Source organism: Drosophila willistoni (genome assembly GCF_018902025.1).
Source record: "Drosophila willistoni isolate 14030-0811.24 chromosome XL unlocalized genomic scaffold, UCI_dwil_1.1 Seg142, whole genome shotgun sequence".
Lineage (NCBI taxonomy): Eukaryota > Metazoa > Arthropoda > Insecta > Diptera > Drosophilidae > Drosophila > Drosophila willistoni.
The window spans coordinates 7025719-7052460 of NW_025814053.1; the positions used below are offsets into that span (position 1 = coordinate 7025719).

General features: G+C 35.6%; 4 protein-coding genes and 1 pseudogene across 5 annotated transcripts; 2 read left to right on the forward strand and 3 right to left on the reverse strand.

Moving 5' to 3' along the window:
- The first annotated feature begins 1801 nt into the window (after window positions 1-1801).
- Window positions 1802-3508, forward strand: LOC6644815 (putative odorant receptor 92a). The gene is made up of 3 exons (XM_002067419.2): window positions 1802-2619; window positions 2677-2875; window positions 3299-3508. The coding sequence occupies exons 1-3, from the start codon at window positions 1802-1804 to the stop codon at window positions 3506-3508; spliced, it is 1227 nt and encodes a 408-aa protein (XP_002067455.2).
- A 7704-nt stretch (window positions 3509-11212) lies between these two features.
- LOC6644814 lies at window positions 11213-11920 on the reverse strand (annotated as a pseudogene).
- A 332-nt stretch (window positions 11921-12252) lies between these two features.
- Window positions 12253-13266, reverse strand: LOC6644813 (S-phase kinase-associated protein 1). The gene is made up of 2 exons (XM_002067417.4): window positions 13131-13266; window positions 12253-12860 (listed from the first exon to the last, which is right to left on the reverse strand). The coding sequence occupies exon 2, from the start codon at window positions 12833-12835 to the stop codon at window positions 12347-12349; it is 489 nt and encodes a 162-aa protein (XP_002067453.1). The 5' UTR covers window positions 12836-12860; window positions 13131-13266; the 3' UTR covers window positions 12253-12346.
- A 473-nt stretch (window positions 13267-13739) lies between these two features.
- LOC6644812 (histone-lysine N-methyltransferase Suv4-20) lies at window positions 13740-19978 on the forward strand. 2 transcript variants are annotated; one of them, XM_047011641.1, is made up of 3 exons: window positions 13740-13767; window positions 14321-15122; window positions 15803-19978. In XM_047011641.1, the coding sequence occupies exons 2-3, from the start codon at window positions 14334-14336 to the stop codon at window positions 19796-19798; spliced, it is 4785 nt and encodes a 1594-aa protein (XP_046867597.1). In that variant the 5' UTR covers window positions 13740-13767; window positions 14321-14333; the 3' UTR covers window positions 19799-19978. The 2 variants fall into 2 exon arrangements, with proteins under 2 accessions (XP_046867597.1, XP_046867598.1); XM_047011642.1 differs by lacking the exon at window positions 13740-13767 and adding an exon at window positions 13803-13824.
- A 2635-nt stretch (window positions 19979-22613) lies between these two features.
- Window positions 22614-23449, reverse strand: LOC6644881 (RING-box protein 1A). The gene is made up of 3 exons (XM_002067415.4): window positions 23273-23449; window positions 23104-23131; window positions 22614-23038 (listed from the first exon to the last, which is right to left on the reverse strand). Exons 1-3 carry the CDS (start codon window positions 23348-23350, stop codon window positions 22818-22820), a joined length of 327 nt encoding a protein of 108 aa, XP_002067451.1. The 5' UTR covers window positions 23351-23449; the 3' UTR covers window positions 22614-22817.
- Between the last annotated feature and the right edge of the window lie 3293 nt (window positions 23450-26742).

Consider the following 26742-nt stretch of genomic DNA (forward strand, 5'->3'; position numbering starts at 1 on the left):
TCATGGCTGCAAAGAGAAGAAAGAGGTTTGGGTGGCGTGGTAGAGAGAAAGAGAGGGACAGAGAGGCATAGCAGAGGGGGAGGGGCGCCTCAAAGTCGTTGTTATGCCAAATGGATATGCGACCTTCGTATGGACCACGCGCCACGGCCTCAAATCGGAAAATTCATTTAGCATTTTGTGGCAAGTAATTTTGCAAATTATTGTTGAATTGAATTTAATTTATGCATTTTGGCTTCACTTGTGCTTCCCTCAGTGTTTGAATATTTCATTTTAATTGGAAAACTTCCATGCACACACTCAAACACACACTCAAACACACACAAACACACGCACACACACACAAACTATATATGTATATCTTTCGATTTTGATACTAAGAATATAGATTGATTGCAATTTTTTGTTTATATCTATACATGTATATCTTTCGATTTTGATACTAAGAATATAGATTGCAATTTTTTGTTTTACATTATTTCCGTTGTGTATGTGTGTGTGCGTGCGTGTTGTATGTGTGTTTATAACAGTTTCTTATATTATATTTAAACATATTACTACGCTACATGACTGTGTATAACAGATTGGCCTTTGAAAGTGCAAAGGTTAACTAAAATCTTACCCAAATTTTATTATTTGTATAACAGTTAATACTTAAACGTTTCCGTAAAACAGTTATATAACAGTTGCCGTATACTAGTTATAAATATAACAGTTGCTGTATAACAGTTAGTTTAACAAAGTTTGATATTTAAATATTTCAGCCTATTTCAAGTAAAGTTGTCTGAAGGCAACAACAGTTGATGTATAACAGAGAGTGTATAACACTTCTATTCTAAGTGAAGCGTGCTGTTTGGATACTGAAAGTTTCGCCAAAGTAAAGATGTATGTATGTATGTAAAATACATATATTTGTATTACAGATGGTGTATAACAGAAAGTTTATAACAGTGTTCTTAAGTGTATAACAGTAAGCTTATAAGACTTTAATGTATAACAGAAAGTTTATAACAGTGGTCTTGAGTGTATAACAGTTAGGTTATAAGACTTTAAGACCAAGTGGACCTAATTTTATGGATACTCACTGAGGTAAAAATGTATGTACATATGTATGTATTACAATTAGTGTATAACAGAAAGTTTATAACAGTGGTCTTGAGTGTATAACAGTTTGGAACAAGTGGCACGAACTTTACGCATACTCACTGAGGTAAATATGTATGTATTTACAGTTGATATATAACAGAAAGTTAATAGCAGTGGTCTTGACTGTATAACAGCTTGCTTATAACACTTTAAGACCAAGTGGAGCAAACTTTATGGATACTCACTGAGGTAAAAATGTATTTACATACATATGTATTATAATTGATGTATAACAGAAAGCTTATAACAATGGTGTTGTTAGATTTTAGGCCAAGTCCTGACGTTCTTGACGTTTCCACAAGAATCCATTAAAATACAAATAATTCACCTGAACACCAAGTTTTAACTTTATTGCTGAACACCTTAAATGTTTCTGTTTATTCATTATTAAGCCGCATTTATCGGTCTAAATATTTGACTAGCCATGTTGGGTTGGCCAGGTGTATGTGATTACTTACACTAGAATTCAATTAAGTAATTATTAGCCCTATATGTACATAGATGATGGATTCAAGTGACTAGCTTCCCTCATAAGAATTTCATTTGCCCACCCCCCCCGTACGCCCCGACCAAAAGACACACCCGAATTGGCATATAAAAGCTCAAGCTTGGGGCCATTTGGAGGAGAAAAGTCAACTAAAGTGCATTGTCGTCCATAATGTTGTGGTTTAGAAAGAAGGAGCCGAGGGCAATGGATGAATTGCGAACATTTGAGGATCTGACACGATTCCCTCTAACCTTCTACAAGACAATTGGCGAGGATTTGTATTCGGAACGGGATATGAATCGTGTGAGACGCTATTTACTGCGTGGCTATCTCGTGCTGGGATTCCTCAATTTCAATGCCTATGTGGCCGGTGAGATAGCCTATCTTATACTAAATAGAACAGCGACAATAACATTGCTGGAGGCCACAGCCGTTGTGCCATGCATTGGCTTTAGTTTCATGTCCGATTTCAAGCAATTGGGTATGACACTGAATCGCAAGCCTTTGGTCAAAATGCTCGATGATCTGAAAGAACTGTTTCCCATGACTGTGCAGGAGCAACGGGCATATCATGTGCCCTACTATCAACGGCATATGAATCGTGTGATGACCATCTTTACCTTACTATGTATGACATATACATCATCGTTCAGTTTCTATCCGGCCGTTAAGGCAACCATCAAATACTATTTCATGGGCTCGGAAATTTTTGAAAGAAATTTCGGTTTTCGTGTTTACTTTCCGTATGATGCTGAAACCGATCTATTGGTCTATTGGTTCTCCTATTGGGGTTTGGCCCATTGTGCCTATGTGGCTGGCGTTTCTTATGTGTGTGTCGACTTGCTACTTATCACGACAATCACCCAACTGACCATGCACTTTAACTATTTGGCCGATACTCTAGAGGCCTACAATGGAGATGAACACACTGATGAGGAGAATATTAAATATCTGCATAATTTTGTCATCTACCACGCAAGGGCCTTGGAGTAAGTAGCTGTCCTAAACTAATCATCTCGTCGTTTATTTTTCTTCTTTTCTTATAGTCTCAGCGAGGAAGTCAATAATATTTTTAGGCTTACCATATTATTGAACTTCATAGCGGCCTCTTTGGTTATTTGTTTTGCTGGCTTTCAGATAACCGGAACGAATGTGGAGGAAATTGTTCTATATTTCATATTCTTTACGGCCTCGTTAGTTCAAGTGTTTGTTGTCTGCTATTATGGCGATGAAATGATTTCATCGGTAAGTTTTTGCTTATTTTCTATCTGGATCAGTGCGTTGTTATCCTTCAATTTAGGATAAATTTGTTCTTGGTTAAGTTAACAGGTTGTCTTCGGCACCTTATTATTTTAAAGGTCTTTATGATCTTTATTAGTTAAACTTAATAAAGTCAATGCTTGTAGAAAAAGATATAGATCAGTAAGAGATGAACTTTGTGCTGTTTCATAGACTAATTATAGCTTTAGATTAAGCTCAAAACGAAAAAACCGAAATGAGTTTATATTAAATTTAATAGACTCTCAATTTGAATGTGAAATAATCTTTTATTGCATTTACATATGTCTTTGTTTCTCTCTGAATATATATATAAATATGTATACTTATATGCATATGTATATCGCGATGTAATCCTTTTCAATTTTACCTTTTACTCTTTTTTTACAGAGCGTTCGTATTGGTCATGCTGCCTTCAATCAGAATTGGTTGCCCTGCAGCAGTAAATATAAGCGGATTCTGCAGTTTATTATAATGCGCAGCCAGAAGCCAGCTTCGATTCGTCCACCCACATTTCCACCAATATCGTTTAATACCTTTATGAAAGTTATTAGCATGTCATATCAATTCTTTGCTTTACTACGAACCTATGACTATTGAACATTTTGGTTTTTTGTTGTAGTTCCCCATTATCCCAAAATAAAAGTTAAAACTTCTCACTACATTATATATGGATGTGTGTAAGTAAGTGCATTTGGTTGTCAATAATTAAGCGACTTCATCTTTTCATTTTATACATACTTTCTCTAATTGCACTAGAGATATTAAATGAAGAGAAGAATTTTCCTATTAATACACCAAATTGAGAATTGAATTTCTCGTGTCTTCAATATTTTGTTGGCCAATTAACTGGCACACAGATGTTGACTGTTCAGTTTGAGTATTTGAGGATATTCCAACCAAGTGGAATGCAAATGCACAAAATGCAAAATAAAATTGAATTTACATAAAACAACAATAAGAAGCAAAACGAAAGAAATGAATTTCCCAAGCACTAAGTGAACGAAAATGGCCGATAATGTAATACCCTCCATTGCGGGATTTAGGAATATTTATTATGCTCTTTCAAAGAGACAGATTATAGTTGAATTTTTAACCCAGGACTTTTGCTTAACTCACAGAGGTGTTAAAAAGAGTACATTGGCAATTTCCAACACTTATTATCCTCATCAAAAATGATCGATTTCATTAGCTTTTAGCACAATTAAAAGAGAATTCTGAACTTAAAGAGGTTTTTGGAATAAGAATGAATTGTTTGCCTAATGACTTATCATTAACTTATTTACAATTAGTTAGCTACAGAGAAAAAATGAACCATCTGAATCAGATCTAAGCAATTAAAGGAATCATCTTAAACCTCAATGTTATTGATAAGTGTAAAAGAGAGAAGTTTTTTAAAAGAAAAGACTTGAAATCTTCTACAAAGACAAATATTAACTTAAACATTGAACAAGAAATGTTGTCATTTCAGTTCCGATTTTTATCTAACTGAGAGGTCGATTATATATATCGATTTAAGAATGATAATGACGATAATAAGATCAACCATTTCACAAGTTAATAAGGGTACTCAACCAACCAAAACAATTTTTAATAAATATTTTGAATATGAAACCAACAAGTTATGCTAAAGTTATGAAAAGGATTTTAGTTCTTTATCTTCTTAAGATTTATATACCCAATTGATAAAACAAACGGCAGGGTATAACGAAACCAGTAAAATCAAAAAGAAATGCTAACTGTGGGACACTGAGATTGACAGCAGCAGCAGCAGCGGCAGCAGGAGAAGGACCAGCAACAGCCTGGACAGGAATAGAAGACGACGAGATATGGGAGACAGCATTTTTTTTTCTTCTTTGGACTTTGGTGTCTTTTAAGCATTTAAGCAATTGCAGATAAAGATTCAATCTTTTCATCTGTCTTCCTTTCTCTCTCTCTCTCTCTTGCTTTCTCTTCATCTCTTTTCCTCTGGGGTGTGGAAATGTTTGCCTAAGATTCATATATACATACATATATGTATGATTGTATGCTATATGCTCCTGGCAGATGGACAGACCAAAAGATATTGACAAGGACAAAAGTGCGGGCGAAAAACGCACTGAAAAGTATGCAATGAAAGAGAAGAAATACAAAAAAAAAAGCGAAAGCAAACTGAACAGAACTAAATATAGGGGAAGGATATCCATGTAGAATGAGACGTGCCCGGCCAGCTTGCCACAGGATTTGCATGTACAAAATCAAATAAAAAAAAAAAAAATAAATAAAACTCCCCCCCACTGATATAGGGAAAAATGTTAAAAAGACCAAAATAGATGAAGGTGATAGCCCATCGATAAGAGGCTTAAAGAAAGTGAATGTCATCTAAAACCACGCACACACACACACACACACACACATCATGTGATTAGGCAGATAGACAGGGGCGGCGCTATATAGAAAGGCAGACCAAATATAGCCCACCACCCCGAGTTGGCAGAGTCGAGGTTTTAGAAAACTTTCTGACTGACTGACAGCGTTTGCTGTCAGCCCACAAAAGTATTAAAAATTAGCACGCACCCTTGGCTAACCACATGAACTTGCCGCCGCATAAACCATAAAAGTAAAATTGATGTGTCTGTGCGCGTGTGTGTGTGAGTGTGTGTGTGTGTGATGAAGAGTGACTCGACGTGGTTAAGAAGGCGTGAGTGTTGGGGTCCGCGGTGAGTAAAGATTATGACACATTGCTATTGCATATATTAATGGTCTGTTGCTGTCAGTTTCTTAACTTTAAGGTATATTCTCTCACTCACTCAGTCAGTCAGTCAGTCAAACAGTCAGTCAGTCGCGGATTTCCTGCCATCGCTCTGTCTCTCCTTCACTCGTTCTTTCCCTTTCCCTTTATCCTCTGCGGTCTGTGCAAAGTGAGTGGTTTGCAGTATTTCGACTTAAAATTGGCGGCTGAGTCGGCCAGATTTAAGATTGCTGGCACACACACACACACACACACACGCACACACACACACACACACACACACACTTACTCACAAAAGTGACAGGTTGAAAATAAAAGTTTAAAATAATATCGTTTCAATAAACATGAATTTAATTTCCCTCTTTCCCACTTGATGAACAAAGAAAAACTGTTTTCCATCTACGAGTAGGAAAATCTTTATACCCTAAATGTATATCAAAAGCGTATCTACAGATATCAAACAAAAGAAACGAACCCCCTAAAGTATGCCAATCTTTTGTTATTATGTTAAATCTTCTCATAATTCTAATCATTGCCTTAGATACTTTCAACTAACAGTCTATTATGGCACTAAGGTAGTTTGTGAGGGCAGAGAGGGAAGAAAGAGAGAGAGAGAGAGAGAGAGAGATAGATAGAGAGAACATGTGTATATTTCAAAAGTTCGCACTTTCCATATGTAAAGAAGATTGTTTGCTCGATTTTAATGACTGTTCAAAAAACATATACACACACTGCATGTTTTTTTAATGTACTGAAGTTTATAGGCGGCTTCCGTCTTGGTTCTTTTCATTCCTTTTTTGTTTTCGGTTTTCGGTTTTCGGTTTTATTATTGATGTCAATGGCCCCGCAGCATGTTGAAACTTACTCGCGCCAAGTGCTAATGAAGATTCGAAACTAGCTGCAGCAATAACAATAAGTAGCAGAGGCCAGAGGCAAAGGCAATGAGGTAATGCAGCAGCTGTGCACACTGCAGATACCAGGGGCGCCACAATGGGATGGGATGGGAGGATATCACATGATATAACTTGGCCATTGCTTATACAATTTTTATGAAATTTGCTTGAACGATGCACATTAATAACAGATATAAGAGTACTAAGTTTGATGGCGATTCCATCCGTATACTCAAAAGCAAAGAGGTTTTCTCTTTTGGAATTAAGATTGACTTGAGCGCAAGTCCCCCTCGTTTGAAGACGCCCATGTGTTCTTATATAAAAATATCTAAGTACTTTCATCCATACGCAACTTACAGACTCACACACTTAAAAATGTGTGTGTGTGTGTGTGTATAAATATAGCCAGGCACAATATATTTTCTTTTGGTGGAAAGGGTAAAATGTGGTATAGTTTATTGCATCAAATTTCATTTTTCATAGGCAAAGTAGAAGAATTTTCGCCCAACGCCAGAATAAACAAAAATATGTTGCATGCAACAAACAGCCAAGTGATAGATGTTTATAGCACACACACACACACACACACACACACAAACACACACTCAGTAAGTGTCGAGAAGATTAGCTTCCGAACAAGTTACTCAACGCAAATAAATCTAAATGAAAAAAAAAAACCCAAAAAACAGCACTGAGAAACAGCGAGAGAGAGAGATAGAGATAGAGATAGAAAGAGAAATTTAGTTGGTCCTACGACATCATCTATTCTGTTCCCCTAGGGCTTGTCGACCATTCGCAGATCTCAGACATAAATCTTCTCTTCTCGGTTTACTTTTCTCGTTCTCCAAAAAGTAACAAAATACTCCAAAGAAAACGCAAGAAACAAACAAAAAACAAAACGAATGATTTTCATTTAGAATAAATAAGGCTAAATGGTATATATAGTCCTTCGATCTTGACACATTTATTGTGTTTAATTTAATGTTATTTGCTTCAAGAAGTTTTTATTTCAAATGGAATATTGAGAAAACATTCAATTGATTGCCAAACAAAAAATAATGGAATAAATATATAAATAAAATATATTTGCCTGATATTAATTAAAGACTTTATTTTACATCTGTCGATGCTTAAAAATACTTTGAAAACTATGTATGTAGATAATGTTTATCAGATTACAACGAAAAGTATATAATTCGTCGAGAAATTCAATTCATTTTCATTCTCTGTGCAAAACGAAACAATTTTAGTATTAAATAGTGTTTGGTATGAATTAGTCTCATATCAAAAATGAAAATTTCAATTGGCCCCTAAACGAATTTTGGAATTAAATTAAAATTTAGAAATTTTTATAGATCTATAACTTTAATTGTAAAGCAAACTTGCTAAAAATTTGTCCAGCCAAAAATGGGGAAATATGGGAAATGTTCAAATGCAGCTATAAAATAACAGTCAAAAATTGAGATCAAGGTTCATCATCTATATACGATAAGCAACCAATTACTAAAAATACTTTCACTTCTTCATTAAGGGTTATTTGGAACTCGAGAAAATCAAAATCAGAGATCACCAAATAGGTAATACGTTCTAAAGATCGTTACTTAACCCTCTGAAACTTAAGAGTGCATCAAAGCGAATATCGATATCGCGATATGTATATATTTATACAATCATTAAGAAAATAATTTAGGTGAAAAAGTTTTAATGGCTTATTCCTTACTTAAATATATTTCAAACCTTTCAAAAAATTAAAAAAAAAAAAAAAACAGTTTTAATTATTTGTAAAATTAAATAAGTATCGATTTAAAATTTAAAAAAGTTAATAAAATTTCGCAAATACATCGATATATCAATAATGAAATCGATCTTTGCTCCAACTCTAGACTATTAATGCAAGAAAACGTCATAGATACCTTAACATTTCGAAATTGTAACCAAATCAGGCAATCTGAGTAGCATTTAACATATAAGTAGCTTATCTTACAAAAGAGTCTAGATAAAGACAATATGACATTGGCTTTTTGTTTTTTTTAGAACAGAGTTTTTGTTTTGAAATTTTATTGTTTTGTTTGGCTGTTTAATGAAGAGTCCTCTTGGTAATTCAACCCTGAACCATAGAGAATATGCAACAGTCAAACATCATGAAAGTCCAATTGAAGACACATCCTTCTAGATGTGTGTATGCAGACAGGAATATCATGACAACGTTATGTATGTATGTATGTAGGGATGGAGGAATGGAAATGGAGGAAGGGCGTAATGGAGTGACAGCCTTAATTACAGAAAGATTAGCAATAAGAGAATGAGCCGGAAAACTTAGGCGAATGCAGATGCAGCATTTGAAGGAGAAACAGCCCAAGGATCAAGACAAAGTGCAGAGATAAAGGCAGGGCGCATGTATTCAATGTCACGTTCGTCATGGCAAAACGTTCTAAAAAAAAAAGCAATAAAACGAAACATCAACAATCTACGCGGAGGCGGAATAAAGGAACTCAAAGAAAAGCTGCCTAGGTGAACAGCTTTCCGCTAGCTCTTTTCCGCTTTTCTCTTCAATTCCTTCTTGATTTCTTTTCTTTTTCTTTTTTGTAACATTTGATTGTCGCAAACGAAGTGGAAAAGTAAATGTTGCACACACACACACATACACACACCCCCACACAGAGTAAACGAGAGAGAGAAAACGGAAATGCACACTAATTACTCTTGGGCAGAAGGCACAAAAAATAGAATCCTTTTTTAATACACTTTGCTAAAAGTAAGGTATATACACAATTTCATTTCACATGACAATTATTATAGCACTTAATTTTAGTTTTTGCTCCTCGAAAAGTAAATTTTTTTCCCTTCGAAATTCCTTTCAAACTAAAAAAGGGCATAAATTGTTTAATTTTGGGTAATTTTTATTATAAAAATTAGAAAAAGTGATTAATTTTTAATGCAAATATTATACCTGCAGATGCCTAAGAAAACTGTCAAGAGGAATTTTCATGTTTTCTTTTAGCAAGGTATAGAAAATTCGTTGTTTTAGTTGAAGAAGGTATTAGCTTACCTTTGCATGGCATACCTTTAGTGTTTTCTTCTCTCTTTCTCTGATTCTCTTTTTGTTTGCCTTGCTGTGTGTGTGTGTGTGTGTGCGTGTATGGTAATAGAAAGGGCGTAAGAGTGAGAGAAAGAGAAACGGAACGTACTCAAGTGAATGAAATGATTGGCCTTTGTTTGCAAGGAACAGAAGCAGCAGCAACAGCGGCAGCAGCATCTGAAGAATCATTTGCCACCCCTGCAGACTAGACCAAACCTCTAACTCCATCCGCCATCCAACCAGCCTACCTTTTCCCTGTCTTTCTCTCTCTTACTTTTGATGTATCGTACTCCTTTGGCGTGTTGTCGTTTTAATGGAAACTCGAATTTTAATAACTCGCCATGTTCAGCAATCATAACCACACACACACACACATACCAATGTAAATTTCCATTTGTATGTGTTTAGCTAAATTTGCATTTAATAAACAAAAATCTAAAAAAAAAACAAACTACATAAACCAACAAGCACAAAAACGTGGAAACACATTTAAATGACTAAAGACCTAAAAATAATATTAAATCGGAATAGAAATAGGTTTTGGATTGTTTATATGGAGTATTTACTGTACATTTTTTTTTTTTTTTTTTTTTTGTATATTAGCAAGGAATCGATTCACAAATGATCTTAACAAAGCTTTTAACTTACTGTACATAGAATTGATTTTCATTGAAATCCCTAATAGATAATTCAACGCCCAAATGTAGGCAACAGTTTTGCCAAATTTGATGATGTGCATGGATTAAGCGAACAATCGAATATCGTATAAAAAAAAATAGCGATAAAGAGATGTAAGGAGATGTGGAACCAATAAGTATAATTAATACTTAAGTTTAGTATATATGAGTATTCTAAGAGGTTTATTTAATGGGAAAACAAAAAAGTATGCTGCTTAAGATGTATTCAAATGTTAAATTTCGAATGTTTACAAAAATTGCTTTCATATTGTAGATAGAAAAGTTTACTGCAATTGAGAGGCAATTGTTTTTAATAATCCGATTTACCATTTACACATCATTTACCACCGAGGATAACGATGCAGCTGGCTGATAATAAGCAAAACATATCCAATCGAAATTCAATTAGCATGCATGAGCGGCAAAAAGTGTGTCGAATACGTGCCGAAACTTTAATGTTTAATTAACTTAACATGTCAGGGGACGATAGAATTTTGAAAATGACAATTCACACATACACAAACACGCTCAGACGCACAACTTATACAATTGAAGTTTGCCTTGTGACCAACAATTTCAAATTTAAGCGCCAACTTACAATAAACTTGCACGGCGAATTCAAGTCGCACACCTCATCGAAGAGGTGAATTCAAGTTTGAGGAACAGAAAAAAAAAACCGTTTTAGGGCTGGAAAATTATCAATGTTAGTGGCGGTCCTCTGTTAACGCGCTGTTAACTTTTTGTTTATTCTAAATTTTTCAGCTATTTATTAAGTGTTTTGAAAAAATAAAGCCCTTTAATTACTTTTATCACTTCTCTTCTCTTCTGCTGAACACTAGCACTCCACAATCTCAATTAAATTGATTTAGTACAAATTTGGCATTTTATTTTATAACTTAATAATACATATACATACATATATAATAATTATAATAAACTATATTTAATAAACTTAATGTCCTCCTTGAGCACTTGCTCCTTCTCAGCGTCAGTGGTTAATTAATGAAGACATATTGCGTATCTCCTCTCTTGTCTTGCCCGAAATCAAGATGGCTGCTCTTTTGCAAGACAACTCAAATAGGCCGTTGATGTCCAGAGCATTGGCAGCCGCTATCAATTGGAACACCGTGTCCTCATCGACATCTATGAAGTTGGCATCCCATGGGTTGATATAATCGGTACGCTTTTCCTTGCTTTCATCATCCTTAGGGGGCTGTGCATCAGCCTTGTGATATTCGGCCCATTCGAGAGTCTTTTTTAAAATGGTTGAATTCACCATGGACAAAATGACATTCTCATCGTCCTCCATCCCACAGTCCTCCAACATGGTCTTAATGATCCCGGAGCATTTCGCGATTTGAATGTCGGTTTCAATGATTTCGCCATCCGATGTTTGCAATTTAATAATATGCATCTTGAATAAAGAGTTTACGTCGAAATAAACCAGCACTTGGCACAATCTGACTCAATATATTATCATAGTCAAATTGTTATTATACAGGGTTGGCAAAAGTCACGTTGTTGATACAGCTGATTATAACTTATGCGGGCTTTTCCAAGATATTTTTGGTTTTTCCTAAAAAAATATTTAGGTGCTCCGGATGCCGAACATTTATTGGACAGAACACAAATGCTAGTTAAATTTTGAAATTGAATTTCTAATTGCACAAAAAAAAAAACAATGGCAACGGTAAAATAGTTTTACGTTTTCCAACACTAAGCCATAAAGTTTTCAGAAGCTGAATAAATATAATGTACAATTTAATGTTTTGCATAATTAAAATGCTTGATGTCTGCTTAATCAAATGGTATAATTTTATTTCTATTGTATGTTTATTTCCTTCAAACAAAAAATTATTTAATTGATTTCTTTATACTACATACTACTTATATCTTCATTGATATATAGAAGTGCGATTCTACTTTATATCGTTCATTTCGTATGTAGATATCATCACACATGATAGGCGCAAAAAAGAAGGGGGTTTTATTAGTGGTTTTTGTTTTTTATATAATATTGTTTAAACTTAATTAAAGGACATGGGGTCAACTGGGGTCCTACTTCTCCTCACACCATTCGTTCTCCTTTCGCACTTGCTCCTCCTCGGCGGCGGTAAAGTCTTTCTTAATGTTAAATGTTTTGCGTATTTCCTCTGGAGTCTTGCCCTTGATCATGTTGGCCACCGTCTTACAAGTCAACTCCAGAAGGCCCTTGATGTCTAAATAGTTGGCAGCCAATATTAATTCAAACAGGGTGCCCTGGTCCACTTTAAGAAAGTCAGCATCCCAGGAAATGATATCATCAGTACGCTTCTCCTTGCTTTCATCATCCTCAGTGGGCTGGGGATCATCCTTGTGATAATGGGCCCAGGTGAGAACCTTGCGCAAAATGGTTGAATTCACATTAGGCAGCGGCACAATGGCATTTTCATCATCCTCCATTCCACAGTCCTCCAACATGGTCTTAATGGTCCCGGAGCATTTCGCGATTTGAATGTCGGTATCAAAGATTTCCTCATCCGACGATTGCAACTTAATGTTAGGCATTTTGAAATATTTGCTTCTTTTGGCTCTAATAGAGAAAGAAAAACCAATATTTTAATATCACAAAAACAAAAAAGGCACCCACACACATGTATTGATATGCATATATGTATACAATTTTCTTTTCCCTGACGCACCAGGCGTCTTTATATGCACGCACATACACATATATACATATACATATATAGAGGACGTCACAATGGCCGCAAATGTCTCAAGCTGCGTTTCTTTTTTATTTTATTACATTGCGCTTTGTTTTTGTTTTTCTCTTGCTAATAGCAATAGGGTGGCAACTCACCTTGGCAAATAAAAAAATCAGTGAATAAAACAGTTTTCTAAATTCAATTGCTAATTTTGGAATAATAATTATAGCCTACTACGTATTCCGAAAATATAGGTTTTCTCCGTAGAAGTACTCGCTAATATAGGGTAAGTGTTTGCAAACGATTAAGTGTGCTCGGAAATGATGCTGTTATGTGATCAGTGTTGGTAAACGAAATTGCCATGCTCACCCTATTAAGCCCAATATTCTTTTAAGCGCACCCTATTATTTGTGTACACCCTATTGCATTTAGACACCCTATTTTGTTCACCCTATTCTATTCTGTGTGTGCGAAGTGAGTTTGTAACGCGGAAAACCGAGAAAAGGAAGAGAGAAGAACCCTAAACTAATTAATTGAACTCGAATTAAGTGTCGAAATAATTAAAGAAAAAAAGTGAGATACACAAAGATCGACATGTGCGCGCTTTAACAACGAGAAAAGCAGATTCAGCAGCAGTAGCAGCAGCCGTAAAAGAAGCAGAGGCAGAAAAGAACAGCAGGAGCAGATGAAAAAGTAGAAAGAGCAAAAAAGCAAGAGAAAGAGAACAAGAGACGTACAAATTTACATATGTACATACATACGCACGCTGGCCGTCGTCGTTGTCGTCGTGTGGTAAGTTTATAATGTTTTGGTGTTCGTTCTGAAGGGGTTTGGCGGAGGTGTTTCGGGGTATTTGCATAAATAAATTTGGAGTATTTAATTTCGTCTTGTTTTTTGTTTTGAACCGGAATTTCGTGTCGTTTTGCTGTTTTGTTTTGAACTAAAAGTTCTGTTTTGCGAATAAATTTTTCCTTATATTTTTTTTGTTTCGTTTCTCAATTCGTTTCACATCTTTTGTTTCTTTGTTTGAGAGAGAGAGAGAGAGAGAGCAAGCGAACGAGCGAGAGTGAGTTTTGAAAAAAGAGAAGAGGTGAAGGAGAGTGAGAGATCGTAAAAGATGGTTATGGTGCGGTGCGGTGAAGAAAAGAGTCGAGAGGAGAAGACAAGAAGAGGAGTTATTTTAGTTGCCATTTCGATTTCAGGCTCAGTCAGTGTTGGACAACTCAGTACCGGGGGAAAATCGATTGGGCAACCCTTTTATTTATTGCAAATAACAGTGTGAAATTTAAAATTTGCAACGGCCGGTAACAACATGTGTATATATTTTGATTCCTTCATTTTACAGATTGCCCTACAGAATGGTCGTTGGTTCGAATCACACGCGACGTGGTGAAACTGGCAGTCGATATACAAGCAACACCACCACCACCACCGCCATCACCAACAATAACAACACCAACGGCGGCAACACAAACACCAACAACAACAGAAGCAACTCCACATCAACATCAACGGCGGCGGCTTTGTTGTCGTCAATGTCACACAAAAGCCATAACGCCGTCCATGCACCCACAGCAAACAGCAATCACCACCATAACCACCACCTCCAATACCACCAGCAGCAGCAACCGACAATAACGACGACGACGACGACGCCGGCGACAAATACAAATAGTAGCAACAATCATCAGCAGCAGCAACAACAGCAACACCATTTGCATTCCCATTACCAAACGCAACAGCAGCATCAACAACATTCGCATCATCAAACCAATGGAAGCAGTTCAGGAGGAGGAGGAAGCGGAGGAGGAGTTATTGGCACTCTTAATGGATGCAATGGCAGTGGAAGCGCTAGTGCCGTTAGTCGCATATCCCAATCGACTGGAATGTCACCCCGGGAATTATCCGAGAATGATGATCTCGCCACATCGTTAATATTAGATCCACATCTTGGTTTTCAAACGCATAAAATGAATATCCGTTTTCGTCCGCTCAAAGTGGATACACAACAATTGAAAACAATTGTTGACGATTTTATACATACACAAAATTACGATGTGGCCATACAGAAAATCTACGATGGTCCATGGATACCAAGGCACTTAAAGAATAAGAATAAAATAGCCACCAAGCGACTGCATGATCATGTAAGTAAACAAAAACAAACAAAATTAAATTGATCAGTCGAACGAGTGCGGTGGGCCCAGGCACTAGAAAACCGGTACACCAAATAGAAAGAGTATGAAGAGTTTGTTGTAATGGCAAATGTTACAACGTAACAGTGTTAACTAACACTGTAGATATCTGTGTACATACATACATACATCTATGTGCATGTAGGGTGGCAACTCTGATAACAAAATTGTTTATGCATTCTAAGGTCGAACAACAAACTTTTGTTTAAAATATCTATGCGGTCTTCCATCGATATTTCAGAGAACTGACGCAACTCAAACCACTAATATTAATATGATCTTTTGTTTATTATTTTTTGTTTCTTTTGAGCATTTTTATATGCATGTATTGTCTACTCCAGCTACATAATATGATAGCTCCTATCAATGAAATTTTAAGTTGTATCTGCAATTTCTTAGTTGATGTGGACAATTGGTTCTCCCAAGTTTAATGACAGCTCAGCCAGAAGAGCCTATAATCCTTTTGTTACGTTTGCCATGGTTTATTTTTATTTTTTTTAAATATTCCTTATAGAATAGTTTTCCGTTTTATAATTTTCTTCCTTATCGATTGACTAGCTCTTTCTCTATCCTTAACATTTGCTCACATTATAACTGTCTATCTCTCCATCTCTCTCTTTCTCGCTTTCTAGATTGTGCGATATTTACGTGTATTCGATAAAGACAGCGGTTTCGCAATTGAAGCATGTTACCGCTATTCGTTGGAAGAGCAACGCGGAGCGAAAATCAATTCGACAAAACGCTGGTCGAAAAACGAGAAAATCGAATGCCTTGTCGGTTGTATAGCCGAATTGACCGAATCGGAGGAGGCGGCCCTATTGCATGCGGGCAAAAATGATTTCTCTGTGATGTATAGCTGCCGGAAGAACTGCGCTCAACTTTGGCTGGGACCAGCGGCGTATATCAATCATGATTGTCGGGCGAATTGTAAGTTTCTGGCCACAGGACGTGATACGGCATGTGTGAAAGTGTTGCGTGACATTGAGGTGGGCGAGGAGATTACCTGCTTCTATGGTGAGGATTTCTTTGGCGATAGCAATCGGTATTGTGAGTGCGAAACGTGCGAGAGGCGTGGCACTGGTGCGTTTGCCGGCAAACGCAATAACGACGGTCGTGGCGGGCTGGACGATGTGAATGGCATGGGTCTATTGGGTGGTCTCAGCTCTGGCATGGGCCTGGTCACAGTTGGTGGCAGTACCGTTGTCGGTGGGACGACAGTCGGCGGTGGCTATCGTTTACGTGAAACCGATAATCGAATTAATCGTATTAAAAGTCGAGCCAATAGCACGAATAGCACATCGAATAGCAATGGCAGTAATACCACCAATGATTCCTCCAATAATGAGAGTAACCCTTCAATCAGTGCAGCAGGAGGATGCACAACGGGAGTGGTTACAAGTGGCGGAGCCACCTCATCGAAGGAATCGGCAATAGCTGCTGCTGGTCCCGGTGCAGTAGTTGCAATCAGCAATTTAGTGGAGAAGAACAACAAAACGGAACAGCCAGTGACGAATGTTGTTGTCTCACCATTGACCATGAAGGAGTTGCGTCAGAAGGGCATGACCAAATATGATGCAGAAATGATAATGGCCAATAATGCCTATCACCATCATCATAATCATCATCATCATCACAACAATAATCATCATCATCATCATAATCATCATCTTAATCACCATCATCATCAGCAACAGCAGCAGCAACAGCAACAACAACAACAACAACAGCAGCAGCAACAATTCCAATATGCCAGTACTGGAGCTGAAGCAGTACAACAAATGGCCAATATGCAAAAGCCTGGCACTAGTAATACTGCTGCTGCTGCTACCGCTGCCGCCGCCTCTGCCACCAGCAGTAGCAACACAACAAATTTGACGGAATTGAATGGTAGTGGTCGTTCGAGTACTTTACGTAAATCCATGCGTGTAAATAGTACCAGTAGCAGCATTTCTACAGCCTCTACAGAAGATGCAGTGACAACAACAACAACCGCAGCATCGGCAACAACAACCACAACCATACCACCACCACCGCCACCAACAGCTGCTGTGATAGCCACAGCAAAAGCGGCTGTGGTTTTAGTACCACGTTATAAGCCAGCTATGGCCATGGCTGCAGCTGCTGCTGCTTTGCAACAACAACAACAACAACAGCGGCAACATCAGCGACAACAGCAGCAGCAGCAGCAACAACAACAGCGACAACTTCGTCGCAGTGAAAGGCAAAAACAACATAATGAATGCGATGAAAGAGAAAAGCAACTGCAGCTAAGCAAGGAAAAGGAGATGGAAAAGCAACAACAACAACAGCAACTGCTGGAGCAACAGCATCAACAACATCAACAACAACAACAACAACAACAACATCATCAGCATCAGACTCAACGTGTGACGCGTAATAGCTTAGGCAGATTGCATGAGGAAACGGGAATCACTGCCCATAGTAACAACAACATTATTAATAATAATATTACTACCAACAACAACAACAACAACAACAACAGCAGCAACAAAGCAACGATTACAAATTGTAATAATAATAATAATAGTAGAATTAATTCTATTGCTAATACTAATCTTAATGTTAGACATAATCATAAAAAGTTAAATTCGGCCTCGGAAATGCAGCAACAACAACAACAGCAACAACATTTGGAGCCTGCCTTTAAAAAGAATCTATTGGCCAGCTTTGAGCAGGCAACAACGACAACAACAACAACAGCAGCAGCGGCAGCAGCAGCAACCGCAGCACCAACTGAAGCCTTTTTGCATAAACGCAGTCGTCGTGCCGCCGCTTTGGCCGCAGCCCAACATATACATAGCGATGCTCTGAATGCTTATCCTGCTGGTGCAGCAGGAGGAGCTAGTGGTGGGGGTCGTAAACGTTTAACCACCACAGCAACCAAATCAATAGCCGCCTCATCGTCAAAAGCAGCAGCAGCATCCTCCATACTTTCCAGCAGCAGCACCAGCAGCACAGTTGAACCTCTTCTCAAGACTCCTGAACGTCGATTGAAATTGACATTACGAATGAAACGATCACCCATTCTGGATGAGGTTATCGAATTGGGCACCAGTTTAAGTAATGATAATAGGCATTTAATAGCCCGGCAAAATGGAATTATTAGTGGATCAGTGGGAGCAGCAGGCCCGGGAGGAGGGAGTGGCGGATCGTCTTCAGCGGGAACAACTGGCGGAGGCAATTATAAAAGTAATCTATCTAGTGTCGGAGGAACAGCGGCCAGAGCAACAACAATTGGAGGCCTTGTCGGGGGAAGAGAAAAAAGTTTACTTAAAAACGATGTTGAATATAATGGAAATGGAGGTAATTGCTCTGCTACTGGCAATGGCATAGAATATGAAATTTTACGCATGGAGGGCATATCTGAGCATGGCAATGACGATGATGATGATGACGATGACGACGAAGATGATGATGATGATGATGATGGAGATGGAGACGATGATGATCATGGTGGCGACGACAACAATCATAACGTTGAAGCAGAGCCAGTGCAAGATGAGAATGAAGAAGAATTTGTAATGGCAGAGGAAGAGATCGAAGAAGAGGTATCAATAGAAGAAAATCATCAGGAAACATCTATAGTGGCTGAATCAGAGTATAATGATAACGATCATCATCAGCAGCAGCGGCAAAACTTTAAAAGAAAAAAGAATAAAAAGCAACGCAATCGACGCTCCTCACCAATAACAGTCCTAAATGGTGGTGTTGCTGGGGCAACATCAACAACATCATCATCATCAGTATATGGGACACCGCAAAAGAAACGTTTACGTCTTATATTTGGCAATGAGACGCATACCATAGACATTCCACCCACAGCAACCAACAGCACCGCTTGCACCACCACCACCACCACCAGCAACCACAACAGTCGGTTATCTGGTGGAGGAGCCAGTGGTGTAGATGATTTAATAAATAGTAGCGGCGTGAGCGCCAGTGATGAATCATTTAATGCCTCCTATGCCAGCAGCAGCCAACAGAGCAGCAACACAAGCAGCAGCGGCACCAGCATGACTGTGAATACCTCAGCCAATTCCACCAGCAATAGTAATAATAGTAGCACTAGCACCACCACCAGTTCAGCTGTGCCGCATGCAGCATCATCCTCATCATCAACAACATCGCCAACAACACCACCACCAACAACAACAACAACATCATCAACATCTGGAACTGGAACTTCCGTCAATAATTTATATAATTTTCCAAATGGTGTTGCTACCGATAATTATTATAATTATTTAGGTAAATATACAGCAAAAGGACAACAGCAGGGCGCATCAAGTCCTGGCCAGGGTCAGGCGATTGTATCTAGCAGTAGTTGTGCTGTTGCTGGTGGTGCAGGAGGTGAAAAGAGTGGTGGAGGTGGAGGTGTAGGAGGAGGAGCAGGTGCAGCTGCTGCTGCTGGAGCTTTTCTTAGTTTACCTAAACATACATTTGGCACTTGTGCCTTAATGGCACCAACAGGTTTTGCTAACCTGCAACAGCAGCAACATCATCATCATCATCATCATCAACAACAACTACAACAACAACAACAACAACAACAACAACAGCAAAGTACTGCCGCCACTTCATCCTGCTCACAGCAACAACAAAAATAACCATTGACTGATCTCCTGACCATTAGCTGCCATATAAACCGAAATGTGGCTAGAAAAATATGGTAAAATTACTGCTGCTGTTGCTGCTGCTGCTGCCGCCGCCGCTTACAATGTTGTTTGCATGCATCCCTGTCTAAATATTAATTAAAGAAGCAATCAAACAACCAACAAACCAACCAACCAACCAACTTACTTGCCTTTTGTTACACAATTCGATTGTACTTTGAATTGTTTTATAAAAGAAACATATACACATATATATATATATATATATATACATATATATACATTTACATCCAATATATACATATTTATAAACCAATTTGTGGTAGACACCAAGAAACAGCAGCAACAAACAACAACAACAACAACATTAGAATTAAATCATGTACAGTTGAGAACAAAACAATTAACCATATACATATATATATATATATAGACAGATTGTTTAAATTACATTGCGCAAAACAGATTTCATATTCATATACATATACAATTTACATTGAAACACATTCACATAGCAAAGTATAGTAGATATATTCAGTAATTGAAAACCAAAAAGAGTTGATCAAATCACACACAGAATCTATCTATATCTACATATATAGATAGCGAAGCCGATTTAAGTAGGCAGACCAAGAACAAGCTACAATTTTGTAATCTTGCAGAGGATTTGTCTTTCTCTGTGTGGGTTATCTCGATATAACCGATGCTTGACCAGATTGAAAATGTTTAAACCTTCTTTATTATACAACTTTTATTATTGGCATACAGAAAATTGCAAGAATATGCATAGAAGATACTTGTTATACTCTTCATGTTATTTGCGACAAATTCAAATTTGAAAGGTTTTTCAAATAACTAAATATATCTGCACTTTGATCTGAAAGAAATTCTATGAATTGAAATTTTGTTGAATAGTGTAAAATATAAACAAATAGTATAACAAAAAACAAAAATTGATGCACGACGACGAAGCGCGGAACACAAAGCAAGTTAGCAGCGGTTTTTAGCAGCCTTACAATTTAACAGTTAACTTTATTTTATACATATAACAACAGCAAAATATATATAGAATATATAAAATATATATGCATACATATATGTATGTATATATATATATATTATAGGAATCCAGCAAAAATGCCAATAATAAGAAAAAAAAAACAGTTGTATATAAAACACAAAAAAAAAGAATAAAAACAAAAAACTTAAAGAGAAACAAATTTAAAACAACAATTTCCATAAAAATATAAAAATGATTTGCATAAATATATATATAAAACAAAAATAAATAATGGCATTACAATGAAATTGTTGTGGACCACGCCCCCCTTAAAAAAAAACAAAAAAAAATCCACACTTCCTCATATAGCATTAACTATAAATTATTTATATGCAAAATTCTTGTTTTATATTTTATCTCTAAATATTTAGATCCTCATTTTTCATTTGATTTTATGACACACACACACCTACACACCTTTCCCTGTATCCCCAACCCACCCGCCACCCACCTACATCCATCATCATATTGATTAGAATTTGTTTATAAGTGTTCGTAGCTGTATTAATTGATAATTTAGTAATTATAATTAATTAATTTAGTTTTTATGCAAAAAAAGAAAAACGAGACAAAAGGCGGCGCCGCCTCACAGATAGTGAGCGAGTGAGAAAGAGAGGGCGAGCGCACGCTACAAAAAATTTGAGTTCAATTTTAAGTTGATTTAGTTTTGGATTTCTTACAAAGTTTTTGTTTTGTTCTATTTTAATGCATATGTATACACATATATATATCTATACATTTTAATATTGTGTAGTATGCTTACAATATATAGACACACACACACACACACACACTTTATATTCATATATAATTGTAATTGTAATTTACATACTGTGTATTTTATTTTTTAAGCCATCCGAAAATCAACAACAACAACAACAACAGCAGCAGCCGCAGCAAAAAAAAAACAAAAAAAAGAAAAACTAGAAAACAAAATTTAAACAAAAAAAAAAAAACAAACGACAAACATTCATTATAAATAAACTAAAACAAGAGAAAAAATTTAATTCTTACACTTTGCCAGTTTTTGAACTATTTAAAGAGCATTTCCATGGGGCAGGGATTGTCTAAAATATATATAAGACATATATTTATGATTCCATGATTGTCGGAATCATCTCATCATCATCAGTAATAATCTGCTAGATCCATCTGGATTGCCTCAAATGAAACTAAAACTTCGTAAGCATCGGAACCAACATTCCATGGCGATTTCCACTTAATCCTTTCAGGATTGAACTAAAATGGATGCAAACAAAATGTTGCCCATAGGCAACACCATTCCATTAGAAGATGTTGTTCTTAACTTGCAGCCTTTAACTTTATAAAACATTGCTTAATTATGTAATATATAGTCTAAGTAAAATTTCAATAGATTCCTTGGAGAATAATTTTCTTGTGGGTTTCCGCCAATTTTCGTTTCCAATTGCCATTATGTATAAAAAAAAGCCTATGGAAGGTAAGCAACAGTCAGTTAAGGATAATTTCAAAGCGATTGATATTCAACAAGGCATTCCCCAAAGAAAAGGGCATTGACATTGATAAAAATGTTTTGTGAGTTGTGCTTTCGGAAAGTTAATTTAATAACTATTCGCATAGTTTTTTTTTTGTTTTGTTCATAAATTACAAAGATTATATCTATGATTATCAAATACTGTGTGCGAATAATCCATCGGAATAGGTTTCTCTCAGTTCCATTGCTTGTAGGCAGTTAACACTGTACCCCCATATATTTTCGGGGACAAAGGATTCACATATAGTTTTATATTTTTATATTTATTAGTTATGACAATAGAATCACTTAGATTTTTATGCTCCTATTAAGATTGTCCAGTTGCTAGAAACTGGTCATCTCACTTCTGCTCATCCTTTATATGAATGTGAGTTTGAATAAGTGTGTGTGTGTGTGCATGTGTCGGTGTGTGTGTGTGTGCTAGTGTTGCCGTTGCTCGTCTAGTGACCATATTTCTGGAAGTCCCATTCACGATTATCCAGTGGGCAAACTTGACGGGTCTTCAGCCAACGTGAAATGCAATGGAAATGGAAGGCATGATTACAAACGCCCCAGGCCACGGTGCACTCTTCGCTGGTTGCTGATGCCTGATTCGCCTGGCATTCAATACACAGATCCATGATATGATTGCGGCAAATGGCACAATTGTCCACAACGATATCTGGAAAGTGTAGATTATCAATAAATTGTAATCCCTAAATTTAAACTTTGACAAAAATTACTTACCCCAAGCCCAAAGTGCCACAGCATTCCACTGTTTTTTTTGTTGTTTGTTTGTGTGTGTGTGTGAGTTTTGCGGGGAAAAAAGAAGTGAAAAGTTAGTAGTGATGGCGGCAGAGGCATGACTGTGCTCGAAATTGCCCCAAGGGCAACGTTTTTCTATGTTTGTATGTACCTTTTTGACCTCGAAACGTTTCTTCTCGCCTTTGCTGCTGCTGGAGGGAACCTCGAATTCTTCTTCATCAACTTCCATTGTAAATCAAATTAAATGTGCTATAGTGCTGATATTAATTGTATTGCGGATTTAACTCCTTTCTCGGCAAAAGATGACAATGCAGTAGGGATGGAAAAAACATCAATGTTATCCATCGATATATCGATATATTGGTGTTGGTAATTATTTTCGAAAGCTACTTAAGACCAAAACAGACGTAAACTATCAAAATTCGAGGATGTGCTCCTCGTGGGATAAACTTTTTCGTTTAGTTGTCCACTTTTTCAAAAATTAATAAAAAAAAGATACTGCGGAAAAAATTATCGATGGTATGCAATGTATCGAGTATACGTGATAAATTATCGACTGTATAGATTAAATTATAAATTATCGAATGTAACTGATGGCGCTGCCAGAAAGTTTGATTTTATTCCCGCTGTTTTTAAATTTTTTAAAAATTTGCAGAGCAATTCTTCACATTAGGTTCGACCAGAGTCTTAATATTTTTTAGAAACAACTTTCATTTCTAATAATTTGCAGGAGATTAAAATCATCAGTAAGAACTAGTATGTGACATAAGATGGTCATTAAATATTGTAAAAGTTGAATTCTTATTCATCTTTCCTTCATTATGTTTCCTAATATCATTACCAAGTCGAAGTTAATCACAATTATACAGAAAGTTAAAGTTGCGGTTGTTTATTTAGATGAGCAAATTGATTTTGCTTGAAATGGACTTGTATTTTTATTGATGCGAAATGTTTATAATGGGTATAAGAAAAGCATTATGATTTTTGGTTAAAGAGAAGAGATTGTATTTCATATAATTGTTCAGTATTTTAGCTGTGTTGTTGTTGCTGCTGGTGTTATTATTATTAATTTATATATATTATATCAATCGATTTTTCAATTATTAGTATTAAATGTTCTTAACAGTGAAATATAAACAATTTGTTCTTGTCTAAACTTTTTTTTTTTTTTGTTTGTTATTGTTTTTCGTTTTATGTTTTTTGTTATAGTCAAATATAACTACGTAAGATGTATGTATATATAACAATTCATTTTATTATATATATACATACATACATTATTAAGAGGTTCATCTGTTATTTATTGATTAAGTTAGCAAAAGAAAATCGTGTTTATTGGTTTTCGATTTGGCAATTACACTTTCAAGTTTTCAACTACAGTGAAACCTCGATATAACGAACTTCGTTATAACGAAAAACCCAATATAACGAATTTTTTGTTAAGTCCCTTGAAAGGACTAAGGTTTTACATTTCAGTACCTATAGCGAATCAATAGATATAACGAATAATTTTGCGATCCCCCTCAGATTCGTTATATCGAGGTTTCACTGTATATTGCAAGTGGGTGTGTTTGTGTGTGTGTGTGTGTGTCTGTGAGTGTGGGTATTAGTTTGGGTGTGGTAAGAGTACATAATTTGTGTTGTTATTCCCTGTGCTTGTATCCACAAAGGAGCAAATGGAATACACGATGAAATGCCACTGACAATGTGGAAAAAAGATATTTCTATACACACACATACACATACACATACACATATATATGTATATAGACTATATACATGTACATATGCATGCATATACCCATTAATATATGTATATTGTACTATATATATTCATAGTTATTATTGCTGTTACCTATTTGTTCATTAGATTTGCTTTTCCCTATACAATACATCTCTATGTACATATATGTACATATGTTTGTATGTATGTAACAATGTAAAAATGCACATTTGTTAACGGTTTCACAGTTCTTGTTATCAAACGATTCCAAAATCTTAATTGGAATAATGTCCAAAATCAATTTGATTCAAAACAAACGGGCCAGAAATCACGTTTTTCGAAAAACTAAGAAAACTAAATTGGTCAAATAGATAATTTCAATTTCAAAACAGACTTTCGGACTTGATTCGAATGAAGCGTTTCATATATGTATGTATGTATGATATTTCGAAACAGATATGGATTTGATAACATTATTAATACTAAGTTAGCGAATCACTTTAAATAATATCAGATTTGATATACATAGCATATCTACCATTTAGTAATTATTTGTACAATGTATTATAACAAAAAGAATTGTTGAAAATGTTTCATTCAGCTGATGACATAGCATATATGTATGTATGTATGTATGTATGTATGTATGTATGTATGTATGTATGTACTAACATCTTGACCAACTTAAGACTAGATTATATATATAGTAGACATTACACTTTGTGTATATGTATGAGTATATAAAAATTGGCTGCGGATTTATTGTGCAAAAATGGTTTTGTTTGTTTTTTTCTTTTTTAGTTGCTTTTGCTTTTTGTCTTTAATTATGATATAAGTGTTTTGTTTTTTTTTTTTTGCTTGAGTTTATAATAATTTATTAAATTTTTAGGTTTCTCTTTTTATTTGGTTTGTTTAACAATATACGCTTGGCGCGAAATTAAATTATTAAACTTAGGTAGTTTAGTTTTGATTCAAAAAAAAAAAATTAACAGAGTTAAGCATACCAAGTACTTACTATATATGTATGTATGTTCATGTATGTGTATGTGTGTGTGTGTGTGAGTGTGTGTCTTTGCCTTGTTATTAGCTTAAATGTTAATCATTGATATTAAGATTAACTTATACATTGTTTATAATTATTATTGCCAGTTTCGATAAGAAAATAATTGTTAAATATATATATACATATATATATATATATGTTTATGCATTTTGCATTTTTCTTTAAGCACATTATTATTTATTGTATTTGTATTATTTAAGTGTATTTTTTTTATATATGTATAAAGTAAGTGTTGTTGTTCTAGTATTATTATTGTTGTCATAGATTTCTCATGCTTGTATTATTTAGTTGTTATAGCAAGTAAAATTGTTTGTCTAGATATTTTTTACTAGTTATCTTTTTAGTTTTCATAATGCCTCAATTGCTTAATACTTTTTAGTTTCATTCAATAAAGTTGGCAAATTAATTGCATTAAGTACATACATACATAGCTGCTTATGTACATATGTACATACACACATTCATACATACACACTTGGAAATTAACAGGCTTTTCATACATAGATACATATGTATACATACATTCATAAATGTACATACATAGAGAAATATGTATTCTTCCACACAAATGCATCTTGTTTAGTCATTTTCAACATCTTTTTAACATATTGTTTTATCAACAATTTCATCAGCATATATGATGTATTCGTTCACTTTTACATTCCATTTCATTATAATATATATGACTAGCTATGATTGAATATAATATACATAACAACAGATTAAAATGATACAAAAACATAATTTTTGTTTATTTGTTTGTGATGTAATTTCTATGTACATATGTATCTCTGTCCAATGTACATACATATGTACTTATGTATGTAGTATGTAT

Bases quoted from the DNA above. Each gene is read 5' to 3' on its own strand.
- LOC6644815 (XM_002067419.2), top strand. From the start codon at position 1,802: ATGTTGTGGTTTAGAAAGAAGGAGCCGAGGGCAATGGATGAATTGCGA. The intron at 2,620-2,676 runs GTAAGTAGCTGT...CTTTTCTTATAG, and splicing joins TACCACGCAAGGGCCTTGGA to TCTCAGCGAGGAAGTCAATA. The intron at 2,876-3,298 runs GTAAGTTTTTGC...CTTTTTTTACAG, and splicing joins GCGATGAAATGATTTCATCG to AGCGTTCGTATTGGTCATGC.
- LOC6644813 (XM_002067417.4), bottom strand. From the start codon at position 12,835: ATGCCTAACATTAAGTTGCAATCGTCGGATGAGGAAATCTTTGATACC.
- LOC6644812 (XM_047011641.1), top strand. From the start codon at position 14,334: ATGGTCGTTGGTTCGAATCACACGCGACGTGGTGAAACTGGCAGTCGA. The intron at 15,123-15,802 runs GTAAGTAAACAA...CTCGCTTTCTAG, and splicing joins CCAAGCGACTGCATGATCAT to ATTGTGCGATATTTACGTGT.
- LOC6644881 (XM_002067415.4), bottom strand. From the start codon at position 23,350: ATGGAAGTTGATGAAGAAGAATTCGAGGTTCCCTCCAGCAGCAGCAAA. The intron at 23,132-23,272 runs GTACATACAAAC...CAAAAAAAACAG, and splicing joins AACGTTTCGAGGTCAAAAAG to TGGAATGCTGTGGCACTTTG. The intron at 23,039-23,103 runs GTAAGTAATTTT...TACACTTTCCAG, and splicing joins TGTGGCACTTTGGGCTTGGG to ATATCGTTGTGGACAATTGT.